We start from the raw sequence: 21,024 nt of genomic DNA on the forward strand, positions 1-21,024 counted from the left end.
CTTTTTTTTCATTGTAATAAATTATTCTCACTTAGGTGCCAGACAAGTCCCTAACTAGAATTAATTTGATAATGGTACAGGGAAACTCACTAATACTGCAGACATTTTAACTGATATCAATATGTAAATGGTAGCAAATATAAGGGTCTTGTATGTCAAAAGGAATTATATTTTTGAAGGAATCTGTAATAATCTACTACAAAATTGAATATTTGACATATGTATTTCATGGTATGAAAATCACAACAGTAATTCAAAGCAACTATGAACAGATGACACTCCTATCAATTCCATTAAAAAAAACTTCCATAAAAAATTAGTGGAAGCAGTACCTAAGAGCATCAGTAACTGAATATTAAAAATCAAGTTATGCTGCTCAAATTTCACTTACACGATTCACTTATGTACACATATATCACATAAAAAGATCTCTCTTTGTAAGTTCCTACATAAAATAGCCACATACCAGTTTTGTTTAGCAATGTATGTTAATTTCCTTTGTTTACTGAATACTGCTTGTAGGAACAAGAAAGTGAAATAATAATATCACAGTACATTTCAGACACATACATAACTCTGGCAGTAATGTTTCATGACAATTATATGCCAAAAAACAAACAATAAAAGCTAATTAAAGCTAATACCCCATCCTACACTTTTTCCTGTGTATAGACTGCAAAGAACACAATTAAAAACCAATGAATTTGGTATGTGAACCTTTTGCAATTAACTCTCCTGTTGCTTTCTTTTTTAGATCAACCTCCAGGAATGCTAACGTCTTTCCAGCACGCAGTGTTTGTGCATCTATAATGACTTCTTCACCCGCTGATGCTGGTTTCATATAACTGAAACAAATATAAATAAAAACTGATGCTAAATATGCTGTGTAAAAATCATTCACAGTATAAATATCCCCATCAGTTATTTTCTATAGATTCCTCTTAAAGATTTTAAACAACAAACACTACCCATTACAAAATTTATGTAGCCACATCAATAAATACCAGATGATTATACTAATTATGACATGCCATATAAAACAAAACAGAAGAAGTGGTATTCTTGCAGTGCTGTATATACTTTAACTAATGAATCATTTCTTGCAAAGCATTAATGCCAAGCATTTCACTTTTTCATAAATTGTACTTGTTTAATTCAGCACGTAAGTGTTGGACTACAACTATAGTCCAGGGTTCCATCCCCTGTTGATTCTGGTATTTTACTCTGTCACTTATAGCTTCCACTCACCTCTGACAATAATTTGTTAATGAGGTAAATGCCATGAAGCACCGTGATTCAGAGTCCATGTTTAGCTGTAAGTTCCCATGTACCTGGAGCGTTAAGTGAGTACAAAGATTCAAGAAAGGCCAAGGTATAGCCACTTCCAGGAGGATACGCCTAGTATATCACTGCAGTGTTCAAGATTGAGATCATCTTTACATTCTAAAAACACAATATCTTTACTTCTTCTTCTTCTTCTTCTTCTTCTTTAAGCTGGTGATTCACATCTTGATCAACTGAAGCACACACACTAATGATAGCTTGCACAAGAACTACTACTACTACTACTACTACTACTACTACTACTACTACTAATAATAATAATAATAATAATAATAATAATAATAAACCCCATGGATGCACGGGAAGAGAATAGGCCTCCGGTATGTTCTGCCAGTCGTAAAAGGCGACAAAAAGAACAAACCACTAACAGGGCTAACCCCACTTTTGGTGTGATTAATTGGTTCAGGACAGAACTAATGGAGCCTCGAACAAGCGCTGTCATGGTCGGGGATGACGCTTGAACCCTATGCCCGTCCACAATGGTAACGACACTGCTGGCCACACGGAAAATGATTTAAATCCAAATAGGGGTGTTTTGCAGGACATGCTTCCTGCAACCACCCTAGAAGGAAAACAAAGACAGAGGATGAGATGGTCTGATGAAGTTAACTGACACCTCATGTTCTGTTATTACCAAGCAACAAACTTAGGAACCAACACAACTGGATATAGATCACAAGTATACAGAACATTTATTACCAGATACCCAGAATTAAAATTTTTAACAGAACAACGACTAGCTGATCAGATCCGTGTAATAATAAAAAATAACAGGATACCCCAGTCAGAATTAGAAAAAATTAAACAACAAGTACAACAAATACTGGAACAAAATAATGTACAGTCAGAAGAAGAAGAAAATACAGTAATGGACTCAAACATCCCAGAGCAAACAAACCAAGAACAACACGCATCAATTAAACAATCAGAGGAAAACGAAATCTTAAGACAGCCACCAGAACAAGCACAAGTAGAACACGAAGTGACACACATGTTAGATATAGAAGAAAATTTTCAGGTGACATATATAGAATACAAAGACACAAATACAGACATTAGACCATTCTTGCATAGACCACCAAATAACCTACAAGTCGAAACAACAACAACAACTATCAACACAATCATACACAACAAAATAAATGAAAATACAACTATGGAAGAGTTACAACTACTGGTTTATATAGGAGCACTCACTACACTAAATATTCACACTAGGCAGAGATCAGAACCAACCAACACACAGAAGAAACCCACAAAACCAGCATGGCAACACAGGCTGCAGATCAGAATAGAAAAACTTAGAAAAGACATCGGACAGCTAACACAATTTATAAGAAATGAAATATCAGACAAAAAATGAAAAAGGTTAGGTAAAATCTCACAACAAGAAGCGATAGAGCAATTAGATGAAAAGAAGCAAAAATTACAAGCATTGGCCAAACGACTTAGAAGATACAAAAAAAGTGAAAATAGAAGGAAACAAAACCAAACATTCAACACAAACCAAAAGAGATTTTACCAGACAATAGATAACACACACATTAAAATAGACAATCCACCAAACATAACAGACATGGAACACTTCTGGAGCAACATATGGTCAAACCCAGTACAACATAACAGACATGCACGGTGGATACAAGCAGAAACAGACACATACAAGACGATACCACAAATGCCTGAAGTGGTAATTTTGCAACATGAAGTCACCCGAGCAATTAATTCCACGCACAATTGGAAAGTCCCTGGAAAAGATGAAATAGCAAATTTCTGGCTAAAGAAGTTCACCTCAACACATTCACATCTAACTACATTATTTAACAGTTACATTGCAGACCCATACACACTCCCTGATACACTTACACATGGAATAACCTACCTGAAATCTAAAGATCAAGCAGACACAGCAAACCCAGCTAAATATCGCCCCATAGCATGCCTACCAACAATATACAAAATATTAACTTCAGTCATTACACAGAAATTAATGACACATACAACACAGAACAAAATTATAAATGAAGAACAAAAAAGCTGTTGCAAAGGAGCACGAGGATGTAAAGAGTAACTGATAATAGATGCAGAAGTGACATAGCAAGCTAAAACTACACAAAGGTCACTACACTACGCATACATTGATTACCAAAAAGCCTTTGATAGTGTACCCCATTCATGGTTACTACAAATATTGGAAATATACAAAGTAGATCCTAAATTGATACAGATCCTAAACATAGTAATGAAAAATTGGAAAACCACACTTAATATCCAAACAAATTCAAATAACATCACATCACAGCCAATACAGATTAAGTGTGGAATATACCAAGGAGACTCATTAAGTCCTTTCTGGTTCTGCCTTGCTCTGAACCCACTATCCAACATGCTAAACAACACAAATTATGGATACAATATTACTGGAACATACCAACACAAAATCACACATTTGCTAAACATGGATGATCTAAAACTACTGGCAGCAACAAATCAACAACTCAACCAATTACTAAAGATAACAGAAGTATTCAGCAATGATATAAATATGGCTTTTGGAACAGACAAATGTAAGAAAAATAGCATAGTCAAGGGAAAACACACTAAACAGGAAGATTACATATTGGATAACCACAGCGACTGCATAGAAGCGATGGAAAAAACAGATGCCTATAAATATCTAGGATACAGACAAAAAATAGGAATAGATAATGAAAATATTAAAGAAGAACTAAAAGAAAAATATAGACAAAGACTAACAAAAACAATGAAAACAGATTTGACAGCAAGAAACAAGACCAAAGGTATAAATACTTATGCTATACCAATATTGACCTACTCATTTGGAGTAGCGAAATGGAGTAACAAAGACCTAGAAGCACTCAATGCCACAAATATAGAATACATCACATACATTCAGCAACAGAAAGATTCACATTAAGCAGAAAGGAAGGAGGAAAGGGGATTTATCGACATAAAAAACCTACATTATGGACATGTAGACAATTTAAGAAAATTCTTTATAGAACGAGCAGAAACTAGCAAAACACACAAAGCAATCACTCATATAAATACATCGGCTACACCTCTGCAATTTCATAACCACTTCTACAAACCTTCAGGTCACATAACATCAACAGATATGAAGAAAGTAAATTGGAAAAAGGAAACACTACACGGCAAGCACCTGTATCATCTAACACAGCCACACATCGATCAAGATGCATCCAACACATGGCTAACAAAAGGCAATATATACAGTGAGACGGAAGGATTCATGATTGCAATACAGGATCAAACAATAAACACCAGATATTACAGCAAGCATATTATTAAAGATCCCAATACCACAACAGATAAATGTAGACTTTGCAAACAACAAATAGAAACAGTAGATCACATAACAAGCGGATGTACAATACTAGCAAATACAGAATACCCCAGAAGACATGACAATGTAGCAAAAATAATACATCAACAACTTGCTATACAACATGTTCCCACATACAAGTATGCACCGCAAAATGTACTGGAGAATGATGAATACAAATTATACTGGAACAGAACCATTATAACAGATAAAAGAACACCACATAGCAAATCTGACATCATACTCACCAGAAGAAATCAACACAACTAATCGAAATATCCATACCCAATACAACAAATATACAGAAGAAAATAGAAGAAAAAAATTGAAAAATACATCCAACTGGCTGAGGAACTCAAGGACATGTGGCATCAAGATAAAGTTGACATTATACCAATTATACTGTCAACTACAGGAGTCATACTACACAATATACACCAGTACATCAACGCAATACAGCTACATCCAAATGTATATATACAACTACAGAAATCTGTAATTATTGATACATGTTCAATTACCCGAAAGTTCCTAAATGCAATGTAACATATGCCGTACAGTTAAAAGGAAGTCACACTTGATCAAGGTCCGCATCAAGTTGCATTTTTAACCAGACCTAAGGTCTGAGAAAGGAAAGAAGATAATAATAATAAACTGTATATTGTGTTTCTCCTTACACAAATTACAATTGGATATTAACACTTTATTATCCAGGTGCACTATTAAGGAGTTAGTGTAAGCATTCCGAGATCTACAGAGATACCTCTGCAAGACATTGGCTACATACTTCTCACAATACTCTTATTGCTTCCTTTGATGAAGAAGTACTTTAGTTGCTTTATTGTACTGGCTGCTAACACAATTCCATAAGATGTCAGGCATCGAAAAAATAGACAACAGATATTTTACTTGCTGTTGTTGTTGTTGTGGTCTTCAGTCCTGAGACTGGTTTGATGCAGCTCTCCATGCTACTCTATCCTGTGCAAACTTCTTCATCTCCCAGTACCTACTGCAACCTACATCCTTCTGAATCTGCTTAGTGTATTCATCTCTTGGTCTCCCTCTATGATTTTTACCCTCCACGCTCCCCTCCAATACCAAATTGGTGATCCCTTGATGCCTCAGAACATGTCCTACCAACCGATCCCTTCTTCTGGTCAAGTTGTGCCACAAACTTCTCTTCTCCCCAATCCTATTCAATACTTCCTCATTAGTTATGTGATCTACCCATCTAATCTTCAGCATTCTTCTGTAGCACCACATTTCGAAAGCTTCTATTCTCTTCTTGTCCAAACTATTTATCGTCCATGTTTCACTTCCATACATGGCTACACTCCATACAAATACTTTCAGAAATGACTTCCTGACATTTAAATCTATACTCGATGTTAACAAATTTCTCTTCTTCAGAAAAGCATTCCTTACCACTGCCAGTCTACATTTTATATCCTCTCTACTTCGACCATCATCAGTTATTTTGCTCCCCAAATAGCAAAACTCCTTTACTACTTTAAGTGTCTCATTTCCTAATCTAATTCCCTCAGCATCACCCGACTTAATTGGACTACATTCCATTATCCTTGTTTTGCTTTTGTTGATGTTCATCTTACATCCTCCTTTCAAGACACTATCCATTCCATTCAACTGCTCTTCCAAGTACTTTGCTGTCTCTGACAGAATTACGATGTCATCGGCGAACCTCCAAGTTTTTATTTCTTCTCCACGGATTTTAATACCTACTCCAAATTTTTCTTTTGTTTCCTTCACTGCTTGCTCAATATACAGATTGAATAACAACGGGGAGAGACTTCAACCCTGTCTCACTCCCTTACCAACTGCTACTTCCCTTTCATGTCCCTCAACTCTTATTACTGCCATCTGGTTTCTGCACAACTTATCAATAGCCTTTTGCTCCCTGTATTTTACCCCTGCCTCCTGGTTTGCTGTGGGTCACCAGTTCTAACCTAACTACCAGCAATTATTTGTTATTCGGTGTTATCCATTTCTGGAAGGTTGTTGAAATATCTTACATTTCTACATTGTAGAATACTCAACATATGAACAAATATCAGCATTTCCAGAATATTTGAAGTTTGTATAAATAGCTGCCCAGGAGTTTTTGTCATTAGTAAATATGCTTTCATTGCTCCAAGTGTTGTATTTCACTGATGACCCTGCCTTTGGATTTGGATTTGATTGTGGTTTCAATGTGACAATGTTTTGTGAGGACACAGGGTACTTCAAAACATCTACATCACTATGGCTTCCATTACACAATATAAAAGCCGTCAACTACAAAGGCAGGGACCAGAATACAAGCTGTACTTTATTCCTAATACTTGCATATTTAGAACACACAGAGTCCCAAACAGCAGTATCAGGCATCCATCATTGTTTTCGAGAGACGCAGGTCGGGACCCGACAAAATGGCTGAAAGAATCTGACCAAGTCACTAAATACAACAAGGGACATGACATGATGTGTTTGGCAAAAGTGTACTTTTACTTGGATGGCACAGACAAGCAACAATTCTAGAAGAGGAGCTCAATAGCCGGGACACATTACAGACCAAACTGGGGGAAAAAAAAAAAAAAAACCACCACGTTTGGCGAAAATGAGCAGCAAGTCAATGTAGCAGAAGAACAAGTGAAGAACAGGGCCAAACATCATAGAGAAATTATCCAGTCATACATACCGAATGTTTTGGCCTTATGCCAAATGATGGACTTGAATATGACATACGCTGACAAAATCTCATACTCTATGAAAGGAACTGAGGAAATTCAACAGAAAGGAGGCATACAGAAGTATGACTAACTGTCGAACTTGGTCCCTATGGCAGATGTGGAAGACCACCATAAGCTTGCTTCTCCCATGCACCATATTTATTAAGAGAAGCCAGAAATGTTGAACTGTCTGCACAAGAGATAGGGGCCATGAACATCGAACCCAGATGTCAGGAATGACAACCCAGCACCCAACCAACACAGCTACAACCAACTCCCATGCCAAATATAGTGCCCCGCAAGAGAACAAACATTTTGAGGACAGAGGACAATGTGCTGGTGGGTTTCCACTGTGGATGCATTGGGCACGCTGCATGATACTGCACAGAAAAGAAGGCAAATTTTCGACTACTACTGCGCTGCACAATGCCAACTGTCACAACAGTTCTATTCATGCTATTAAGCTACAAAGGATTATAACCAACTTGTGGGACCAAGTCCATTGCTGCATGCTGGAAGGGTGTGCTTCCCGACACACCACAGCCATTCCCCACTGTCATACTGAGGTCCTGAGTGCTTGCTAGCCACTTTACTAAGGAAAACTAAGCAAGGCGACCACCTACCGGGCTGAGGCCACCAAATGTATATTCTCCATGGAAGATAGTCACCAAGATGTCAGAAAACCTCACCAATGTCAACAACAACATCCAACTTGTCTGGGTGCCAGTCGACTCTGGCTTTTCTTTGTTCAGTTTTGGGCACTATTGTCACTAACTAAAGGAGACTATGTTCCGTGATACAAAAGTGATTGCACTGCAGGTCAAAAATGGGAAATACATCCAGCTGACAGGAACACTTGTAGCAGGAAGTATCAATGACACAACAAAGCCCTCTGAATTTGTCATTTTAATATAATGCACTAGTTATTCTCAGATTGGACTTCTTGCAGGCATCACAAGCAGTCACAGAATGCAGAAGATCAGAGATCCAGATTGACAAACCTATTCCAATAAGCACACACAACAAGGATTGGTCTGCGTGGTTGTTTGCCGCAATCATCAGTGATACAAGTTCCAGTTGACAATCGAGATGCTGTGAAGCTTTTTTTGATTGCATAAAGACTTACAAAAGAAATTCACATGCCAGCAATGATCATAAGCATTGAACGTGGTCAAGAACTTTGAATCACTAATTGGCACTACGGCCGAACCCACCCAGGAAGGCCAGCGACAAAGGATCATGCTCCACTACCACTACAGACAATGCAGGGGAGGACACTACTATCAAACTGCAAATACAATCTGGACTGACCGAGGAACAATACCAGCAAGCGACAGCCACTCTGCGTCAATTTTCAGTGCTTTCATATCCTGAGTGGAGAAAAAGACAGACGAAGAGGCCAATTGCAAAGCACCATACCGTCACTGGGAATCAGCCATCAATTAGCCAGCTCTCATATGGAATGTTGCCAGCTGAATCACAGATAACGCATGAGGAGCTGGAGAAGATGCAGCAAGAGGATATCCCTGAACTTTCAAAGAGTCCTTGGCTCTCTCCTGTAGTCCTTGTGAAGGAGGAGGACGGCACATAGCATTTCTGTGTCAACTGCTGATGATTGAACAAAACATAAAGAAAGATGAATATTCATTGCCCCATAATGATGTCACCCGAAAATACTTGAAAGAAGCAAAGTATTTCTCAACTCTGAACATGCAGACAGGTTATTGGCAAGCTGAAGATGAGAAGACTGACTGGGAAGAGAGTGCCTTCATAGCTCCATAGTTAAAAGTTATAATGTTTGGAATGTATAATGTTCCAGCCACCTTGGATTATATGATCGACTACCAACTTCAACAACTTTGATGGGCGCTGTGTCTCTGCTAACTGGGTGTTGTTTTTTCAAAGACATTTGAAGAACATCTAAGATGTCTGACAACCATGTTGAAGTGTGTTGAGACTGCAGACCTCTGCCTGAACTTTTTTAAAAAAGTGCCTCTTTGCCACTCACGAAATAAAAATCTTGGGGCACCTAGTGGACGGCTATGGAGTCCATCCTGGTCCGGAGGAAATAAGAGGAGTCACATATTTTCTGGCCCCTTAGGACATTCATGATGTAAGCAGTTTTCTCGAAATGTGCTTGTACTAACGATAATTCACAAAAGAACTTCTGTACCAAGGCATGTTCCTTGAAATAATTACTGCTGGGGACACCAAATTTTCTTGAAATGAGGTGCGATGAAGACCATTCCTTTTCCTTAAGGAAGTGCTATCATCATCTCCATTTCTAGCACTGTATGGCAAGAAGGCCAAGACATAATTTCACACTGACACTAGTGGTTATGGGATACATGCAGTTCTAGTCCACATTTAGGAAGATGCTGAAATTGTGATACTTTAGGCTTTCAGAGTACTCTCCAAGTCCTAGGTGAACTACTCTACAACTTACAAGGAGTGTCTTGCAGTAGTTTGGGCCATCAATCAGCTCCGGCCATATTTATTTATTAAGCCAATCACTGCTGTGACAGACTACCATTCCCTATAATGGCTGCCTAGCCTGAAGGATCTGTTGGCTTGACCGGCGAAATGGGTACTGTAACTTCAGAAGTACATTGTCGAAGTGGATGCAAACACAAATATGTTGAATGATTTTCAAGAAATTCTTTGGTGGAACACAGGAGTGTTGTTGAAATCACAGTCATGGCTGCATGAAATGACATTGCTGCTGTACAAATGGAAGCCTTGAAGAGAAGAGGAACCAACCAAAGGAGAACTCCAATTAAAAAAACAGGGAGCACTGTATATGAGGAACTATGATCCAATAGGGTGGCCAGGTCTCGACTGATCCATTAGACACTATGTGAACCCTGTAAAGCAGGCTGTTCCAACCAAGCTCCAGGGAGCCGGAGCGCTCACTGCGGCAGGGGGAAAGTGAACTTACTGCCCTCTGGCCGCATGCAGCCACAACTGACGCAATAATCCGTGTTCAATGACAGCTATGACTAGCTGCAGGAGCCCTGTACCTCTATTGGAGGATACCTTACTATTCATTGAGAGGGATGGTCGTCCGCAATGTCTTGTATGTCAAAGTATTCAATTCTGCGAAGAGGTGCAATATACAATGACATTATACACGTATTCACGCAGCACACTACGATCAGGTAGAAGGCGTTGCACGCAGAGAACTGGTAGCCAGGCTTAAGAATGACATAGCAGGAGATGTAAGTTCAAAAACAGTTTCGTAATACGGAGGGTATCAAAACATGCAACATATTTCGTGTTCTGTAATGCGTTTATAATTTTCAGGTGAATGAGAGCAGAGAAAACACTACTGAATCTGCAATTTGAGCAAGCTACAGGGTCGCTCACATCATTTGCGACAAGTGGCAAGCCATTTTTGGTGGGACCACTTGTAAAATCATGCATGGTAGCAGTTGCAGAATGTTTGTTTCCAATGAAGGTGCAGGCAATTGAAGGGGTTTGCCTGTCAAAGCAAACAATGTCTTGTCGAATCCTGGACATGGCAGCGGATTTAGAGACACAGCTCAGGAGAAAGGTGGAGAGCTTTGTTGCATTTTCGCTAGCACTTGACGAAAGCACCGACATATTGGACTGTGCTCAACTTGCAGTCTTTGTGCGTGGTGTCAACATGGAGCTGCAAGTAAATGAAGAATTCTTGGATGTGGTACCACTCGATTACACCGCAACAGGACATGACATTTTTGAAGCTGTTTGTGGATCAGTGGACAATACGAATTTGCCATGGGATAAGCTCCATTCTGTAGCGACAGACGGTGCACTACAAATGATCAGGTGTCACCAAGGTTTTGCTTCTCGTTTGAAAAATAAACTCAGAGACGAATTCGGAAAAGACATTTTGACTCTTCATTGTTTTATTCACCAAGAGGCACTGTGTGCTGAAACAGTAAAGCTAGGTGGCGTAATGAAAGATGTCGTGAAGTGTGTGAATTCTGTGCGGCGTCATGGTATGAATCATCGCCAATTCAAAGGATTCCTAAAAGATATGGGAGTGGAGTATGGGGATATACCTTACCACAGTACAGTTCGTTGGCTGAGTCGGGGAAAAGTTCTTGATGTTTTCTTTGTCATTCGTGAAGAAATATCCCTTTTTCTCGAAATGAAAGGGGAAGAAATGTGTTGTCTGAAAGATATAAAATGGATATCAGACCTGGCGTTCCTAGCTGATGTAACTATGCATCTGAATAATTTAAATCTATCACTGCAGGGCAAAGGGCAGCTAATCGTTCACATGCATGACCAGATCAAAGCGTTCATGGAAAAGTTACGTTTATTTGACAGGCAGAAGAGTAATGGACATTTAACGTTCTTCAGTCATCTTGCTTCTTTAGAACTACCTGAAGGTGCTAATTTCGGCAATTACCAAGAAAAGTTAAAGCAGCTCATCATGTCGTTTGAAACACGATTCCGAGAACTCACTACTTTGAAAATGGAACTTAAGGTGTTCAGCACTCCTTTTTCAGTTTCCCCCGATGACTTGTCACCGTCACTTCAATTGAAGATAATTGATTCGCAAAATTCAACTTTGTTGAAAGAGAGGTACTACAACACATTGGATTTGTCACGATGGCATCGTTCATTACAGCAAAAAATATTTCCCAAGCTTCACAACAATGCCGCTCAGATCATGTGCATGTTTGGACCTACGTATTGTTGTGAGCAGCTTTTCTCAGTAATGAAAAGAGTAAAAAGTAAGGAACGATCGTTTCTTCAGGATGCAACAATGAAGGCCATCCTCCGCATTAACGCTGTGAACACTTTGACACCTGATATTTCCGATCTTGTAATGAAAAGAAAATGTCAAGCTACAGAGACCCAATAAAGTTAGTATGCAATTTCTTGTAAAACAGTTGTTTCTTATTTATTTCCTGAACATCGTATTTCCTGGTGTAGCATGTCACCACGTCTTAGCAGCTAAGAGTATGAGGTTGTCAATCTTGTAAGACGCAGCTGGCACATCAAAGCGCTTGCCTTGCTGCCTGCCTCAGCCAGCCATGCCAGGTGCCGACCCACTTGAACGGTCACAGCTAGCGACACGGTTCCCTGGAGCAGGGAGCGCTCCGTGGCTCACAACGGAGCCGACGAGCTGGAACAGCCTGCTGTAAGGAATGCCAATAATGGAAGGACTTGCCACAATTGCCTCTGGGCCACCTGGTACCAATCCCATATACAGTAGCACCATTCCACTGAACTGTAATTGAACCTCTTAGGAAGTTCTCAAAGTGGATGAACTGGAATCTATGGATAATAGTCTGCACCCGCTATGCTCTCACCGAAGCTGTGCCAGTGCCGAAGCCCTTGAAATTGCAGAGTTCCTTATGGAAGACATCAGTTTGAAGCACGAAGCACCCCATCTGATTACCTTGGACTGTGGAAGAGTTTTCCAATCAAGACTAGTTTTAGAGGTAATTTCACATTGCGACATCACCCACAGAACAGCAACCATCCACGGGTGAATGACCTCACACAATGTGCTTCAATAAGAAGTTGGCAGATATACTCTCTCTCTCTCGATGTACACCGTACTTTCTGCTCCACAGTCAGGAGGCCACAACAAAAATGGATATACTGTTCCTGTTTCAACTGAATGATACTTAGAATGATTATGTGAAACACCTCATCAGCAGGGCCAAAGAAGCAAGGCAGCTGGCTCGCTCATGGACCCTGGATACCCAGAAGAAAGACTGACGGCATTATATCACCAAAGGCTAGCCAGTGAGATATAGCCCAAAAGACTTGTTATGGATTTTTATACATGTACAGGTAATGGGGAGTACTGAAAGAAAGTTACTAAAGTGCTACTGATGTTACATATCAACTTAAGGAATATGACCCTTCATCAATATGACAAGCATGCAGAGATGTCGTCAATATGCTCTATATGAACCCAAACTATAGTCCAAAGGTGCTGACTGACAATGGGAGGTTCAATGAAACTGAAGACCCACTTGACAACTGTGAAGCTTTGCAGAGGGAGCAGAGTCATGAGCTGTGCTGCACGTGGTGTGGCTTACTGACTAGCATTGACAGATGGCGTGCGAGTGTCACCAGTGGGCCATTCCATGTCAAGTGGTCTACTTTCGGAAAAAGTTTCTGCATGATCGTAATGAATTTTTTGTGAACATTCAAGTTTCCAATAAACACTGGTGAAGATTCACAATCACTAGTTCAATACTTTCAGAGATATACTCATTTCTTTAACCCCATAGCGCAACTGCCAACAGTGCACCCATGGGTCTTTGGCAATTTTGAGGCATGATATTTCAGCAAATATTTTCTTGAAAGTAAATAAAATGGGCCATCTTGCACAACATTTTACACTCTTAGGTGAAATAATAAAATCCATTTCGTCCTCAATTTTCTTTGACATAATCTGAAGCAAAGTCAGCTGAAAAAATAGATGCTCAAAAAAATGTCAAGTTTAGCTTTTTATACATCTGGAAGTAATAGCAGGATAAACCTGAAACTTTGCACATAATAACGACCAATACAAAGCCTTTGAATATAAAATTTCATTCTCCTACCGTTTTCCAATAGTTTACAAACCGAGGGCAAAGTTTTGGTCCACTTTTACAAACAAAAATCTTCTGCAAACTCTTTTAAGCTGTTTTCATTAAAGTGACCACATTCTAAACCTCATAAAATCTAGATCTGGTTTAGCAACGCAAGCATTTATGGCCCTGAAAAATGGCGACAAGGTTGGAGTGCATTGAAAATCGGCCCAATTTTCCTGGAACGCAAATTAAAATCTGACATCTTTTTTTTGTTCTACAATAGTTTTGTACTCTCTGTAGAAAAAAAGTCTTGACGACCATGAAGTGAACTGAGTCAGAAAAACTGCAAATAAGTAGTCTTTTTTTGTTTTTTAGACATCTCTACAGCAGTCAGCTCTAAAACTCCTTTTATAAAAAATGATATGGAATACAAAATCCAATGAATAGTTTTCCCTTTTTCATGGCCCTGATAATCTGAGGCAATCACATTTGAACAGCGTAAATTCTTGGGTTCTGTCTTGTCGAAATTTGTTCCTAAACGATCCCATCCATGATGAAATATGACCAGCAGTATAGTTTTCCTCGATAAGCTACCACAAATTAATGAAACTGGTAAAAATTCTAGTAGCTTGTAGTAAACATAAGCTTTGGATCCTCTTTTATCTTTGGTCTCAAACACTTATTGAAATGTATTTTTAGGCTTGGGATCCTGTGTAAAGAAACCCTCGTCAGGCTCAGTAAACCGTGGTAGGGAAACCCGCCAGTGGCTGCTGCTGCACAGCTCGTGGGCAATGGGGATGCTGGTTTCCTCACTTTAAAAGGAACAAGTGGTGGTTAAGCCATCATGGATCACAGCAATACATTAATACAATTTTCAACAATACACTAATGTCCCACACAAACTGAAAACTATGCTAACACAAAGCATGCTATATCTTAAACTGGAATTAAACTAGCTCATCAGTAGCATTACTAATAATTCTCTAGAACATGAATCAATCCCGAAAAATGAAGACTGCTGTGAATTTCACCAAAATTTACACAATGTGACAAACATGTAGGCTATTTACATGGAGAGTGCTGCAGTGCCATCCAATAATTTTACTACCACAATCTCCACAGTTAAACTGTGAAGTTTATATATTTTAATTCTGTATCTATAGAACAAAAGCAGACTGAAATACGTCACAATGAGTCATGACAGAATACACCCCTTTTCTGAAGTTTTTCTAGTTATCTGGTGTCAATAATAAACAAGCTTTTGGTAGTAAGTATTATACTTCACTCACAACCCTGCCTTTTGATGTGAACTCTATTGTGGTTTCAATGTGACAATATCAGAAGAAGAAGCATTTTCAAACATAAAGTTATTTTTCCTTAATAACTTCTTCTGTACCACGGAAGAGTTCTCAAATAGAAACAAGCAGTTAATAAGAAACCCATAAACGCCCAACAGGTAACAAGATTTTGTTTCTTTAAACTGCCTATGCAATCTTTTGTTCAGTTAACAGTTGTACACTATAATGGCTATTGTGAAAGTCACATACGGAACATTTAATAACTAATGAAATAGAGAAACCAGATCAGAGCTTCCTAATAATAAAGCAGAGCTGTACTGGCCAACAATTAAAAGCAGCTGAATTAAAGGCATGGTGCGCCATGGGAAATACTGTTTCACCTCTGGTGGCTACTTTATTTATGAATGATTTAGAAGACATTTTACTAACTTTTGCAGCTTTGGCTTTACAACCAACTGTGCTCTGGACATAAAAAGGAAGAGCATTGGGCTCAGTGGTCAGACTATGAGTTTCCATTACAATGGCCATACGGCATCTAGTCAAAACACTGGAACAAGAAACAATGATGTCCCAGGCATACCCCCACTAGAAGTTGAAAAGTATTACAACTAGATTATGAATCAAATGCTAAAGAGCCTGCCGTGCATTACCTCACATTGATGTTTACGGAAACACCTGGCACACCTTTTCCATACGTCATCAAAGCATATGTCGAAATCTGGTCAACCAATGTTGCTGTGAATCCACCGTGCAGTGTACCACCTGCATTCTGATGTTCTTGTGCAACAGTGAATTCTGCCAGACATTTTCCCTCACCAGCAGATATTATGCGTATCTGAAAATGGAAATTCGATGGCGTTAAAGCAAAAACAAAGAGAAACAAAATGTAAATATTGAATAATTTCCAGAATGAATTTTCACTCTGCAACAAAGTCTTTGCTGATTTGTAATTTCCTGGCAGATTAAAATTCATCACCAGACTCATACCTGTGACCTTTAGCCTTTGTGAGCAAGTTCTCTATAGACTGTGCTATCCAAGATTGACTCACCGTCACAAATTTACTTCCACCAATACCTTTTTCCCTACCTAATCCACCAAAAAGTTTCAAATTAGAGTACATTCCACAGCGCAGTGAAAATTCACTCTGAAAACAATTTCCTGGTTGTGGCTAAGTCATTTCTCTGCAATATTATTTCCTCCAGGAGTGATAGTACTGCAAGGTATGCAGGAGAACTTCAGTGAAATTTGGAAGGTAGGAGATGTTCTGGCAGAAGTAAAGCTGTAAGGGTAAGTTGTGAGTGAGAGTTCAGAGGGGAGGCAAATGCAATTTATCTTGCAGATATATTGTCCTAGAAAACAAATTCTACAAAAAACTGAGTGCTATAATTGGCAGTACTTAATTTAGTTTCAATAAGTATGAAAATATGTATCTCCAAAGTCTAACAAACAATACTTATTGTACGTGTAACCTGCACATAAAATTCTAGGCATAACTGGGAGAGTTATTTTGCCTTTACAAATCAAAGCAAAACGTTATGTTAGGACAGAAGTTATGGACTGCTACAATCAAGCAGTATGTTCGGTATAACTAATGCTTGAAGCAAATTAGAATAACACTCTTACTACAGCAGTTCTATGTACATTGAAATGCTACATTAGAAAATATGAAGACATGTCTTATTCATGTGCAATGTGACTAGACATCAACATACCTACACTCATTCCATTACATGCTTAGAAATAACATGGTTGAGGGCACAGTTTGGATTTCTAAATGGTTCTGATATTGAGCTACACATACACACATAAAATGAGAAGTTACTTGACTCTTTACAAAATAAATTACAAGGGACTTGTATATTCTGTGATCTGTCAAAGGCATCTGACTGCATAAAATGCAACATCCTATTCAATAAATTATAATACTACATTGTCTCAGGAAGTTATGTGAAATGTTTCAAGTAGGCCTAATATTTACCCAAGAATATAGTCCTGTATCCAAAAGGCACATTCCCTGTTGCATAGTCTCCTGTTTTGTTTGCAGTTGGTATGAACAGTTGATGAATAGGATATGAAATGTAGTTTTAAAAAGATGAAATGTTGAGTTTCAAACAGGCACAATGAAAAGCCTACTATACATGTAAGCTTTCAGTCACAAGGCCTTCCCCTGAACACAGAGTTTAAGAAAGCTTTTATTGAATTTCCACGGGCATTAACAAATGGCCAATTCATTGTCATTAATATGCACCATATCCGGTTCAGAACTTTTAAGAGGTTACATGTATTGCTATCCTGAGTGAAAGTGAAGAAGAATTAAATGATCTGCTGAACAGAATGAACAGTCTAATGAGTACACAGTATGGTTGGAGAGTAAATCGGAGAAAGACGAAGGTAATGAGAAGTAGTAGAAATGAGAACAGAGAGAAACTTAACATCAGGATTGATGGTCACGAAGTCAATGAAATTAAAGAATTGTGCTACCTAGGCAGTAAAATAACCAATGACGGACGGAGCAAGGAGGACATCAAAAGCAGACTCGCTATGGCAAAAAAGGCATTTCTGGCCAAGAGAAGTCTACTAATATCAAATGCTGGCCTTAATTTGAGGAAGAAATTTCTGAGGATGTACGTCTGGAGTACAGCATTGTATGGTAGTGAAACATGGACTGTGGGAAAACCGGAACAGAAGAGAATCGAAGCATTTGAGATGTGGTGCTATAGACGAATGTTGAAAATTAGGTGGACTGATAAGGTAAGGAATGAGAAGGTTCTACGCAGAATCAGAGAGGAAAGGAATATGTGGAAAACACTGGTAAGGAGAAGGGACAGGATGATAGGACATCTGCTAAGACATGAGGGGATGACTTCCATGGTACTAGAGGGAGCTGTAGAGGGCAAAAACTGTAGAGGAAGACAGAGATTGGAATACATCAAGCAAATAATTGAGGACGTGGGTTGCAAGTGCTACTCTGAGATGAAGAGGTTAGCACAGGAAAGGAATTCGTGGCGGGCCGCAACAAATCAGTCAGTAGACTGATGACAAAAAAATGTATGAGAGTACAAGCACATACAAGAGGTCGGACAGTGTCAAATTCTTGGAAGTATGAATGATAAATTTGGATGGTGGGAAATACAACTAAACTGCTGCAACTTCCATACAAACTTTTGTTTACATGCAAATTTCAGAGCCCTGAAGTCTGTAACACAAATCAATTGTGGTAGAAATTCATGAACACCTTGCTGCAGCGTGGTCAAAGGCTGCTTCTCAGTATACTTAATCCTTAATGAAGTTTGACGTTAATAATATACCTCTCAAGTCAACAGTTCAGGTTTATGCAGTTAATAACAGTAACAACAATAATCTGTGTAAAGACTTAAAATCATTTACTTAGGCCCACTAAAGTGTCCATTACTGAGGAACACAAATTGTCAATGAATTCACAGCAACCACAAAAATGTTACATTACTTATAAAGTTCAAGAGGGGCCAAAAGGGTTTATTTGTGAACAATTCCTTCTATTTCACCAATGAATTTCTTAGCAAGACCAACTGATGTAGGCTTACTTGATATTAGCGATTTCACTGTACTAGTGCTATGTACAGATATATCTACAAAATGGATTCAGCTAAAAACAGAAAACCAGTATATTACGTAAACAGAATGTTTACTGAAGCCCTACAGGAATAACAGCTGCAAACAATTACAGGAAACAGTGCTTATGAAAACTTCAGCTTATTGCAAACACATTCTTCATACTAAGTTGTATATCTCCTAAAGGAAGGAGGCAAAAACATGGGAAGAGTAATATGTTGTATACTCTGAGCTTTTGAACCCACAGTCTAAAGCAATAAACAATCTGTAACAAAGGGCTGAAACTCCATATACCAGTACCGCTGGCTTTGGAAGAAAGAGAACTGGAAACAGAAACAAAGATGAGCAGTGCTACTGAGTAATAGCTGCCCTAGTACCGTAATTATTATGTATCTCCAATCTTTCTTAACACTATCACGCAAAAGTGACCAGATCAAATCTCTGTACTTGCAATATAATATACCGGTAACTGTTTGTGCCTTGTTGACAAAAAAATAATTACACTTTGATATATGGTAATATATGAAAAAGATAAGAATAGTCTTCAGTTTGGAACCTAAATTTGCATGGAATAAGAATCGGACGAGAGATTCAATTTAATAGTATCCTCACTTATAAATGCTGAGTCATGCACACACAGTGGGATTTCGAAGAGTGCTTTCGTTTTCCGATTGAGTGCGTGCGCCTCTTATTCTTTTAACAGAAAATTATACCGGTGTTCTCATTATCGTTGGTTCATCGCCTTGAGTAATTTACTAAACGTAACGTCCTTCACCGCTTACGCCACATCGCGCGACAAATTACGACTAGTGCTTCCACAAGGTTGTATTACAACTCACCTTGTTTAGCAGTCTTTCAAACCCATTTGCCTCAACACATCTTTTGGCTATAGCTGCAATAAAGTTTGCTCCTTGTCCTGCCATTCTCAGTCAAATAGATGTAAATGCTCGACGATCACGAGATAGCTAATAATACCAATAACAAGCTGCAGTTGAATGTCATTGCACGTTTCTTTGCAAGAAAGAAGATAAATCTGAATAACAACAAGCAGGATGTTTAACATTAACCCAGCAATTAAAATACAGCAACGTTTATAGATCGCTATTCCAGCGAGCGAATGCTATGTCAGTGCGGAATTTCGCTTTTTACTTTAAGCAAAAGCACCAAATGTAAACTCCGCTTTTCCTGAAATGAAATTGGTACGATAATACATTACTAAACATACTATACATCCTCATAACACAGCTACCGACAACCACTACACATGTTTTTAGCAGCGATTTGATTGACGAACGACGGAAATACCAGTTACGTTAGGGAGATCAGGTTATTTTTTTTTTATGACTCCTAAATACGAACTTTTCCACACAGCTGTCCCAAAACGGTGTGCTTACAATTCGAAGGGAATTAATTTCGATTGGCAGAAGCAAAGGCAGTCAATAAAACATCAATTCAACCACGGCCACCTGTATAGTGGCCGTGGTTCAACCCAAGATTAAAGAGATCTGTGAAGTGCGAACAGTGGTCAGCTGCTACTGGAGTTTGATCAATTAGTTGCTTAAAAATTACCTATTTGTTACTGGATTGGTAATTGTGATCCTACTATCAATTTGCTCCACAAGTAAATGCAATGTTCATTCGTTCACTTTAAACCCAGTAATTGAGAAATCACAAAGATATGGGGCTCATGTTTAATGTATTTTCACATGTCGTATTACGTTTGCAAACACATCAGATACAACCAGTCACCAGTTCTGTAAAGTTTTCTGTTATTTTCAAATGAAGAGACATATCGTAATTGATGTTTTCGGCAAATTTCGAAGATTCACACTGGACGTAATTTCAAAACTTTCCACATTCCACAATGCATTTCAAATGGGCGAATTCAAATAGGCCGTCAAAGTAAAGAAACGAAGCGTCGGTGTTTCTTAGGGAGAAAGTTTTGAGGCTTACATTGGGAGGGGATTGTAACGCCGTCTGGGAACACGGGAAATTTTCACTGTGCTCACACATGTTACATCCCAGGATTTCGTACTTCTTAATGCGTATTTTATTGTCCAGTTCGTTTTCGTGAGACATTGCAAATGCTATATGATGAGTGGGATTTTTTTCAAGAATGTTCTTCATCTGTTTTGTTATTATTATTATACCTTTTTGCTTCTAATAC

The 21,024-nt window shown here is 38.6% G+C and overlaps 1 protein-coding gene across 2 annotated transcripts; it reads right to left on the minus strand.

Annotated features, from left to right (window-relative positions):
• Positions 1-204: 204 nt before the first annotated feature.
• LOC126267443 (acyl-coenzyme A thioesterase 13-like) lies at positions 205-20,394 on the minus strand. 2 transcript variants are annotated; one of them, XM_049972707.1, is made up of 3 exons: positions 19,697-20,394; positions 15,916-16,100; positions 205-845 (listed from the first exon to the last, which is right to left on the minus strand). In XM_049972707.1, the coding sequence occupies exons 1-3, from the start codon at positions 19,778-19,780 to the stop codon at positions 689-691; spliced, it is 426 nt and encodes a 141-aa protein (XP_049828664.1). In that variant the 5' UTR covers positions 19,781-20,394; the 3' UTR covers positions 205-688. The 2 variants fall into 2 exon arrangements, with proteins under 2 accessions (XP_049828664.1, XP_049828665.1); XM_049972708.1 differs by lacking the exon at positions 19,697-20,394 and adding an exon at positions 17,245-17,826.
• Positions 20,395-21,024: the final 630 nt, after the last annotated feature.

The sequence above is a fragment of the Schistocerca gregaria genome, chromosome 4 (genome assembly GCF_023897955.1).
Source record: "Schistocerca gregaria isolate iqSchGreg1 chromosome 4, iqSchGreg1.2, whole genome shotgun sequence".
Classification (NCBI taxonomy): Eukaryota; Metazoa; Arthropoda; class Insecta; order Orthoptera; family Acrididae; genus Schistocerca; species Schistocerca gregaria.